The 10,290-nt window shown below is 41.4% G+C and overlaps 2 protein-coding genes across 4 annotated transcripts in view; one reads left to right on the top strand and one right to left on the bottom strand.

The window, feature by feature from the left end:
- Nucleotides 1–479, bottom strand: part of REPS2 (RALBP1 associated Eps domain containing 2) — a 124,475-nt gene extending 123,996 nt beyond the window's left edge. For all 3 annotated transcript variants that reach the window (XM_027688886.1, XM_027688888.1, XM_027688887.1), the window contains exon 1: nt 268–479. In XM_027688886.1, coding sequence (XP_027544687.1) covers nt 268–294 — 27 coding nt within the window. In that variant the 5' untranslated portion in view covers nt 295–479. The remainder of the gene's footprint in view (nt 1–267) is intronic.
- RBBP7 (RB binding protein 7, chromatin remodeling factor) lies at nt 125–8,457 on the top strand. Its single transcript, XM_027688889.1, has 12 exons — nt 125–308; nt 589–733; nt 2,658–2,800; nt 3,252–3,425; nt 3,737–3,852; nt 4,418–4,578; nt 5,012–5,138; nt 5,228–5,305; nt 5,873–5,949; nt 6,384–6,441; nt 6,961–7,071; nt 7,869–8,457. Exons 1-12 carry the CDS (start codon nt 293–295, stop codon nt 7,935–7,937), a joined length of 1,275 nt encoding a protein of 424 aa, XP_027544690.1. The 5' UTR covers nt 125–292; the 3' UTR covers nt 7,938–8,457.
- The last annotated feature ends 1,833 nt before the right edge of the window (nt 8,458–10,290 follow it).

The following is a 10,290-nucleotide window of genomic DNA, read 5'->3' as shown; positions in this document are numbered from 1 at the left end:
GCCCCTCCTCGGCCCCTCCTCGGCCCCTCCTCGGCCCCTCCTCGGCCGCTTCGCTCCGCCCCAGCCCGGCGACCCCGCTGGGGGCCGGGGATCTCGGGGCGGGGCAGGGGCGGCCCCGCGGCACCACCCCCTCCGTCCCGCCTCCCGACAGTGTTTGCAAGGGTTCCTCCGTTCCCGCCCGCTTTGCTCTGCTCCTTCCCTTCCCGCCTTCTCCGCTCCCTCGCCGCCCGCCTCCTCGGCTCCCTTTCCGCGTCCTCCTGCTCTGACCTGGCGGCGCTGGGTCTCACCCGACATGGCGAGCAAGGACGGTAGGAGACCCCCTCCCTCCTCCTCCCCCGTCCCTGTCCCCGGCCGGGCGGTGGTGTGAGGGTGCGTGTGCGCGGGGGTGGCGGAGCTGGGGCGCTCTGGGATTCCTCCCGAGGAGCTTCCGCGGGGGTGGAGCGGCTGCACTTTTCCTGCCGCCAGCCGCCTCCAGGGGCCCTGCGGGACCCCCGCTCCTGCCCCGTCCCCGCCCTGGGATGGCCCCGGTCGGGGCGCTACCCCCTTCTCCCCTCTCCGTGCTTCAGCTCATCCCTTCCCTTTCCGCAGTGCTGGAGGACACGGTCGAGGAGCGCGTCATCAGCGAGGAGTACAAGATCTGGAAGAAAAACACTCCCTTTTTGTACGACCTGGTGATGACACACGCCCTGGAGTGGCCCAGCCTCACGGTGCAGTGGTTGCCTGATGTGACCAGGTGAGAGAAGGGAAAAAGGCCGGAGAAGTGCCGGGGAGGCGCAGGGCTCAGCGGGAGCTGAGTCTGTGCAGCTTCTTGTTCCACTGTGCCTTTTCTGTTAACCATGTCTGCTGAGTAACATGAGGGTAAAATCCAGGCCAGACCAGAATAATTTGGGTTAGGCTACTGTTTGTGAGCTTGTAACACTTTATTTTACTTACAGCTTTAAAAACTCCTTTGGTATGCAGAAGCATTGAGGAAAAAAGTCACAAGCTGACACTTCACAGAACTCTAGTTTAGCCTAGCAGGTGTTGTGAGGTGTGAACAGAGAAATCTTTCTCAATTTATTGCTAAATAAGAGATCTAGCACTCATATATAGTTAATTCTGATCAGAGAAATCTATCTACTAAATTAGCTTGTTCTTGAAGACTGCTTTTCCTCCTGTGCTACAGGAGCTGTAGTATCTAAGCTGTAGTATCTGTCTCTGATACCTTTTATTTTAAGTCTGGACTAGTCTATTATTCTAAAACTGGTTCTTCATGTCCAGGTTTCGTCCCTGGTTCATTGTTGACTTCACACATACTAAGTTTACCATTCTTCCACCTCCCTTGAAAATTGTGGGCTCACAGGTTAATTTCTTAAAGAATCGTGAACATGGGGATAGAATCTGTTCATATGCCAGCTACTATAGAACTTAAATTGTTGCAATAACCACTTAGGGCTTCACTGAGGTAGTGGACAAGGACTGGGTCCTGTGTGGTGGTGTAGACTGGATGCAGCTAGGCTTTAAAATATCTTATGTGTAAACTTCTTGCAATTACCAGAGGATGGTCTCTTTCTTCTATAAAATTCCATCTTGTATATGTGATGTTTTAGCTGGTGGTTAGATGATCACTTAGTTTAGTATACCAGAATGTTTGGAGATGATGATGAGATGTGAGCTAACTATTTGTGGCATGGAGAAAATGAAGTGGGGATTTGAGGGTGTGGGGCCCTTATGAGGAACAGTGCTGCTTGCCTCATATTTTGCAGATTGACTTAATATTCAGTTTAAAATCTGGTATTTCCAATTATCCAGTGTCAAAATATGTAAGCCATTTAAGGCAAGGACTGCCTCTTTGTATGGCACCTGACATGATGGGACACCTGTTCCTGATGCAAGTAAGTGCATGTGCATTGTGTGTTTCTTGTGTTGTTTTGTATTTTTGCCCCTCTACACTTGGAAGTGGTGTAGTAATGCCTGGTGGTATTAAAACATTGTGGTTTATAATTGCCCAAATGATTCCTGAATGCTTGGATTCAGGCAACATAATTAGTTCGTTGCTTTCAAGAATGCAGAAATTGCTTGAGTTTGACTGCTCAAATTTTTATTTTCAGAGGTAAATGACACTGTCCATCAGCGTGTTATTTTTAATTAAATGTTGCATTTAACCACCAGAAGAGAAATTTTATTCTAGTTAAGTAGGATTTGTACAGTATTAAAAAATGAGTGTCTGAAATAAAATAACTGGTAAAAGCTTTTAGAGAAGTAACTAAAATAGGTTGCTACTTGTCCCCTCAATGTTTGTGTTTCATGAAAAGTCATACCGATTGTTTTCTAAATCAATACTGTGAGACTGCTAGGGAAATTAGATACAAGTAGGTATTGGTGTTACCTTTAACTGCTGTGCAAACTGTAACTATCCCTTTCAAGGCACAGTGACAATGTTTACTGGCTTGTTTTGTCACTCTACCCTTGCTGGTTGTATCTTTGGCTTGCTCATGTCAGAATCTAGTTTGCTTTATTGCACAAGTCTTTGCGACAAAGGGAAGGATTTCTTACATGAGTATCTCTTTTCTAGCTCCCTGGAGAGGTATGGATCTTGAGGGCTATTGATGCTATAGCTGTGTAACTTCTGGAACTGAGCACATAATTTTATTCCATGCACTTATTATTCTAAACAGGCCAGAAGGAAAGGATTATGCTCTGCACTGGCTGGTTTTGGGAACGCACACGTCTGATGAGCAGAACCACCTGGTTGTTGCTAGAGTCCAGATTCCCAACGATGATCATTTCGATGCTCCGCCGTATGACAGTGAGAAAGGAGGTGGGCATTCAGCATTCTTAGGTTCTGTTTTAGCAATATCATTACTAGTTGTTCTCATAATGATATTCTGACTTTCTGTTAAATACTAAAGTGCACGGACGTATCGTTACCAGTCCACACTAATTCTGGATCATTAACTGTGACTAAAAGAGGAAACTTTGTTTCAGAAGAACTCAGGTAGCATTATGATATACAATCCCTACTAGAATTTCTACCAGCTCTGTCAGTTGTGGTAAAAACTGGTACACATCTACCTCAAATAGAAACTAAAGCTCTGAAAGATGATTCCAAATATCAAAAGTGTGTCACATGGTGCGAGTCTTTCCTAGGCTTTCTTGTATTTGATAGGATGCTTACCACTGTTTTTTGAAGTGGGGAAGATGCTGTGAAATGCTGCTTCAGGAGTCTAAAATAATTGATGTGATAAACTAACATTTTCTGACAAATGTAGAGTTTGGTGGCTTTGGATCTGTGACTGGCAAAATCGAAATGGAGATTAAAATTAACCATGAAGGTGAAGTGAACCGTGCTCGTTACATGCCGCAGAATCCCTGCATAATTGCGACAAAAACACCGTCTGCTGATGTGTTGGTGTTTGACTACACTAAACATCCATCAAAACCAGGTGGGTAAGGCTCCTCAAAGTTAATCAAAATGCCTCTTGTTATCAAGGGCTAAGCTTGTGTGTAACTGTGATTGGGAGGATAGTTGATGGATTCTGGAATCTGAATAAGAAGGCCCATATCTTCAATGAGTTTAACTGCGTGGTTATCCTCAATATCGTAAGAGAATCTTGATAGAAGTAGCAGAACCTCTGAAGAGGTTCAAATATAAAATACAGTTATTGCAACAGAAACAAAGTTCTTGGGTGATAATGATATTCTTTTGGATTGATGTGCAAGGTGATGCTAATGGAAGGAATTTTCTGTCTTTCAGACCCAAGTGGAGAGTGTAACCCTGACCTTAGATTAAGAGGGCACCAGAAGGAAGGCTATGGCTTATCATGGAACTCAAATTTGAGTGGACATCTTCTCAGTGCATCAGATGATCATGTAAAACCCACATCTTTTCCCCCACTTAAAGAACCCTAACTCTTCCTAATTTATGATGTAGTAGATAATTAGAAAAAATTTGGTTTAGTGCAGCTGTGTATTGTTATGTGAGAAAGTTCTCACAGATTGTTATTATATTCCTAAAAGATGTCAGTTGGCTTTAGTCTGTAATCAACATGTTCTTTTAAGGTTCTTGATGAAGTAAGAACAGAATGTTTTTATAGTTGTCTGCTGGAAGAAGCCCCTTAAACTGGTTTGGGTGGAGGCCATAAATTAGTAAGACTCTCAAGGATTAATTGAACTAATTGCTTATAAATTCCTTTGTGGACTTTAAAAGTGTAAATTACTTTTGTGACCTTACAAGTAATCCTTAGGCCTTGAACTTATAGAAAACTGATTGATAACTTAGCTCTCTTCTCACTTATGGCACATTAAGTGTTTCTTTTCAAAAACAAAGAACTGCTTCAGATTCTCTTTCTGCTTTATAGGTAGAGTGTGATTGATTATTTTTTGAAAGATGATACAGTCAGAGTCTGCATTTCAATAGAATGTAACTTATTTACAGACAGTGTGTTTGTGGGATATAAGTGCTGGACCAAAAGAAGGCAAGATTGTGGATGCAAAAACCATCTTTACTGGGCACTCTGCAGTAGTAGAAGACGTGGCATGGCATCTGCTCCATGAATCTCTGTTTGGATCTGTAGCGGATGATCAGAAGCTTATGATGTAAGTTAGGGTTAGGTGGTTTTTACATAGTGCCTTCTGTGTGCTGCTGGTGTACCTAGAACAGAGCACTTGGATTAAAAAAAAAAATCTTGAGTTTTGGAATCATTTCATGTAGCTCTTTTAGGCAATTAACTACAGTAGTGGTGCCGAACCACTGAAATCTACATGCTATTTAATGTTTCCACATCATTTGAAAAGAAGATGTAACTAATATCTATGTTAGCTTCCTGGTGTGAGCTGCTCATGTACAACAGACACAAAATACGGAAAGTTTTGGAATGAAAACTGTAGCTTCAGAGTTGGATTTAGTAATAATGTTGCCTACTTATATTAAGATGTAATGAAAAAGAACCTCCTGTAAAAACTTATGTTTATTTGCTCTCCCTCTTTCCTCCTTGCCTCTAACCCTTCCCCAAACCCTCCATTGCAACAGTTGGGACACCAGATCTAATGCCACATCCAAGCCAAGTCATTCCATAGATGCTCATACAGCTGAGGTCAACTGTCTGTCCTTCAATCCTTACAGCGAGTTCATTCTGGCAACTGGTTCTGCTGACAAGGTTTTTACTCATGTATAGTTTAAATTCTGAAATATTCTAGATGAAAGCCATTATAATAAAAGCAATTTCTTGTTACTTCTGTCTGCCAGACGGTGGCTCTATGGGATCTTCGAAACTTGAAGTTGAAACTCCATTCTTTTGAGTCTCATAAAGATGAGATTTTTCAGGTGGGTAAACTTCTCACAACCTATAGAAAAAAAACGAGAAGAGTACTGACTTGGAGAAGAACCTGTAGCTTTGTGTTCTTGTAACACAAATAAGTCCGTTGAACCAAAATTCCTTATTTTATGTTTAACAATTACAGGCAGTAGCACATAGTTTCTTTCTGGCTTTCCCCACGTCAGTCGTCAACAACTGACTGCTAAAAAAATACTGGGCATTTGCAAGTACCTTCAGTACAGGTAGAAGGTTTCTCTAAAATAATGTGCTATAGAGAGGACTTGGGTTCAAACCTAATTTTGTGAATTCTGCCTATTTAGTTAGATGCAAGTAACAGTGATTTTTTTTAGACATTTCATAAAATATGGTAAATCTGTAACAGTGAAATAATGTCTTCTCAGTTTGAGAAACCTTAAGACTCGAAAACAGTCGTTTGAGCTATTGGATATCCTTTGTGCTGGAAAAAAATGACTTATGGAGTGTAGTTGTTGAAAATTAGTGGCCAGGGTGCTGGTTATTCAGGTTATGCTTTAGAAATCAGTAGCTGCTTCACTTAAGTTGTTTTCTTTCAATAGGTTCACTGGTCTCCTCATAATGAAACAATTCTTGCTTCAAGTGGTACTGATCGTCGGCTTAATGTATGGGATCTAAGGTGAAGAGCAGTTTCTTTCTGTTAGTATATATGAACAGATGGCAAAGGAAAAGGGCTGCAGGCCTACATTATTGGGCAGATTTGATTTGTGCTGTTCTGTAGCCCTGCTTGTTTGCCTACCTCACACCTGGTCTTTTGTATATAAATAGAAACAGAACAGTACATCTAATGTTACTTGTCCATCAGGATTTCTTGCTAATAGAATTGTTAGTAATAAGTGACTTCTGCGTCCATGTGTTTCACAAGTTAAGATTCCATTTCAGTAATGAGAGTGCCAAACAGTTGATGTTTTATACCTGAGGCTTATAGTTATTTCACACTGAGAAAAACCAATAGCAAAAGCAAATACTGGAAATGAAGGCCAGAAACTGTTCAGTTAAGCAGATATAGAATGCAATTGTCATTAATAATAAGTATGAACTATTTTCTTACAGTAAAATTGGAGAAGAGCAGTCTGCAGAGGATGCAGAAGATGGGCCTCCTGAGCTGCTGGTACACTTTTGTTCAGGTTTCAGTGTGCTGACATGTTGTGTGGCAGTGTGATGCCCCGGCACTGTGCTGCTAAAACTGCAGCAGTTCATAAATCTTTTCACCTCCCTGGTTTCCAATCCATTGCTCTAACTTGCTGTAGGCTTCCTCTGTTAAATTGTGAAGGTTTCCCCATTTCCTGTGTAACTCTGGAAATGCTCTTAGAGGTAATCAGTAGGAAATGTGGCCGGATTTCACAGCCCAACCTTCTGTGAAGAGGCACCGTTTTGAGAATGTCATTTGTTGCTATAATAATACGCACTGTTGTCTCAGATGCTCTCTCAGCAACTGCATCTGTGTCCATAAGCAATGAATGGGAAGTGGTTTCACACACACCTTCCTTATGTCTGTATTATGAACCTCTGATAGCAAGTGTTTCTGTGTTTAGTCATTAGCATGATGAATTTAACTTCAGAATCTTGGGTTTTAACAGATTTCTCTAGAGTTGAAATGGCTTACTGAAGCTTGTGGGTTTTTTAACAGTTTATTCATGGAGGACACACTGCCAAAATTTCAGACTTCAGTTGGAATCCTAATGAGCCTTGGGTAATCTGTTCTGTATCAGAGGACAACATAATGCAGATATGGCAAATGGTGAGTGTCACAACAGCTCTTGAGTTGCTCTGAAGCTTGTTGCATAAATGAAACGGAAAAGCTGCTTCTTCTTAGGGCAGCTTGTGCCTTCAGGGACTGAAAGTAGTCTGTCTCCTGTTACTCTCCAGTCAGACAGTGCAAGACTTTAAAAAGAAAACCAAGACTAAAACAACTTGAATAAATGCAACTGCTAGTTAATTCTTGAGTCCAAGTCTTAGGTACTAGTTAATATTAAGAATAAATGTGGCAGTTGCAAATTTATAGCTAATATTAGCCAAGACTTCCTTTTTTTCCCCCTCCCCCATATGTTGGCTGTGAAGCAAGATGTCTTTCAACTCACCCATTAGTTCATATTACTTTACATTATAGGAGATTGATCAGCTATCTTATAAATGGGGAATAAAGTAACTTGGGAATAAATTAACTTAAAAAATTGTAGTGGACTTAAATGTGTGTCACAAGTCAGGCTTCTGCTTTTTTAATACCTCTTGTTTTGTGTGTTCAGGCTGAGGCTGAAATAATTCCAAATGAAATATTCATGGTAAGGCTAGTGGTTAAATAGCTAATGCTTATGCTGTTGAAATAGAACAGTGCGAGAAGGCAACTGCCAAAATGTAGCCACTGTGTGCACATTCCTAAATTTGGCTGCCCTTCAAGAAAAGGCAGGGAGAAGGTCCCTTCAAGGAGGGGATGATGTGCCACCTTGGTATTATCAAAGTTTTTTCTATATGAAGTGTAGTAGATTGTTCAAAAACGATTGTGTCTACCACTTGTCCTGTAATGTTTTGTGTCTTCAGGCAGAGAACATTTACAATGACGAAGAACCAGATATAGCAGCAGCTGAACTGGAGGGTCAAGGAATATAACTTTTCTTCCTCAAGGAACTACTGGGAGTGACATAATAATATAATTCAACTACTGTATACATAAAACAAAGCCCCTAAGAAAAACCAAAATAAAACCAAATAAAACAAACAAGCACTGGGCAGAAGCATTACATCAAAGCAAGAATATTCTTAATTGGGCAAAAAAAGCTTGTATAGTCAAGCTGTCATGGGATACCCTTGGTTATTTGGGCACTTTGAGCTGTTGTATACTGTACAGCAAATAGCTTTAGAGAAAGTAAGAATGACTAAATAACTATGTCTATATTTTTAAACAAACTTAGTCGGTTCCTGTAAATAAGACAGTCAAATCCTCACTCTTCACACAAACAAAGTGCACCTCCCCACTTTTTATTAATGTGTAAAAAGAGCTTTTTGCTTTTACACACCACTTTAGGATTGGCTTTGCATAAATAAAATTTATTAAAAAAATGTTTGGTGTGTTTAATGTGCATTGGCATAAGGTGAATGCCTTTGTGCCTGAATATAATTTAACTGCTGCATGGTGATAAAGGTATGTATTTTTCTAGTTTATAACTTAGCTTACAATTAAATGTCTGGAATGATGAGAGTTGTCTTGGTGCAAAAAAAAATTGGAATAGGTAATTTGACTCCTTCACAAAAAGAACGAGTATAGGAAGAGGTTTGGGGAATCCATGGGTTTGTCCAGTAAATCTCCTGTGAAGTTCAAGTATAAATCTTGAACAGAAGCAAGTAACTTCTTTGGGTTTGGGTGGTTTGTCGTTTGTTTTTGTTTGTTGGTTTTTGTTAGTATTTTTGGTGGATTTTGTCTGTGTGTGTGTTGTGGGGGTTTTTTGAGTGGTGGTGGAAGCACTGTCCTTTAATATTTTCTTCTCATAGGTGCTAAGATGCCAGTGCCCTCTCAGTGACTTGGTGTCACCTCTATTTGGTTAGAGCCCTCTTGTAGCTTTTTTTTTGATTAAAATTAAGTGAAGCAATTCGGCAGGTGTCTAAAATACATTAATATCTGAATAAATATGAGAAAAACATACAGTTTGCTTCTAAACCTTTGGCTGACTGAAAAGGTGGAAACTTTGGACTGTGTAGAAGTAAAATTTCTCCATATTTATTATGGACCTACAGAGAAGTTATGGATTACCTTGGGAGCTGTCAGTCAAACAAATGTAAGTCAGCATCTAACTGGAGTTTAAATTAAAGCTCTTGGTTACTTAAGACAGGCCTTAATAAATGAATTTCTGACTGTCCTGATCTTTCTGCTCAAGCTGAAAAAGGAGATTATTGTGGTGACTAATACTGAAAATGTGGTTTTTGTTGTTCAAAATGTTATGCTCTTGACGCATACCTTGCTTTCTTCTCTACTGGAATTGTAACAAGTTAGTAGGCTACTAGGCTCAAGCTGCGTGTCTGAAGCTTCCTGTACTGTGTCTGGCTGGGATGGAGTGCATGTCCATCCCAGAAATGTATATGGTGCTGGATGTTTGGATTTATGGCTAGAACAGTGTTGATAAGGCACCCGTGTCTTGGCTCTTGCTGGGCAGTGGTGGCACACCGTGCAGGGTGGGGCTGGGCATGAGGTGGGGAGGAGACACAGCAGGGACAGCTGACCCAAACTGTCCAAAGGGATATTCCTTGCTTTAGGATGAAGGGGGCCTTTTGTGGTGGCCATTGCTTGAATGCTGATAGGGCCTCAGCCTGTTCCTGGGAGGTAGCAAGTGATTTCACTCCCCCCTCACCCACCTATGCAACTGTCTTCCATCTGTACCTATGAGATTTTCTTCTTATTCTCTCCCCCACCCTCCTGGGGAAATGGAAGTGACAGCAAGTGATAAGCATTAAACATGCTGAGTTCAGAGATGGTTTTTGGTCAGCCCCTGTATGCCTTTGACAGTCATTCTGACACATGCAGCTCTTGAAAAGTAGGAAATGAAGATATCAAAGACTTGACTTACTGGAAAAATAAAAGGGCTTCCCAGAGAGCATGTTGGTGGCTCCTCCTGGTACAGATAGAGCAGTAGTCTCTTACACAACCCCTCCTGATGCTTGTATTCGTCAGTGCTCACTTCAAGGAGACCTACTGGCTGCTTGGCACCAGCACATACAGCACAGCTCATCCCTAGAATTGGTGATTCCAGTGTTGTGTGTCTGTTGTGGTTGGGGTTGTTCACTCAAGTCTTCTTACTGCCTCACTAACTGAACGGGAGTGGGAAGGTGGAGTGTACTACTTGCAGTGCTCTTCTGATTGCTTTTCTTATGCTACTTATTTTTAATTCCCTGCCTGCTGTTACTAGGACCCCCCCGCTTTGTAGGCACTGAGTCACCATGCATAGACGTGTGTCTCTCCACATCTTTTTTA

This window comes from Neopelma chrysocephalum, unplaced genomic scaffold (assembly GCF_003984885.1).
Source record: "Neopelma chrysocephalum unplaced genomic scaffold, ASM398488v2 Primary Assembly neopelma1_76, whole genome shotgun sequence".
Lineage (NCBI taxonomy): Eukaryota > Metazoa > Chordata > Aves > Passeriformes > Pipridae > Neopelma > Neopelma chrysocephalum.
The sequence above is the reverse complement of the archived record's forward strand: the minus strand, read 5'-3'. Positions and strand labels throughout refer to the sequence as shown.

What these genes read in the sequence shown, in the direction of transcription:
- RBBP7 (XM_027688889.1), top strand. An exon ending in TGGTTGCCTGATGTGACCAG is followed by an intron (nt 734 to 2,657) that starts GTGAGAGAAGGG and finishes TATTCTAAACAG; the next exon opens with GCCAGAAGGAAAGGATTATG. An exon ending in GTATGACAGTGAGAAAGGAG is followed by an intron (nt 2,801 to 3,251) that starts GTGGGCATTCAG and finishes TGACAAATGTAG; the next exon opens with AGTTTGGTGGCTTTGGATCT.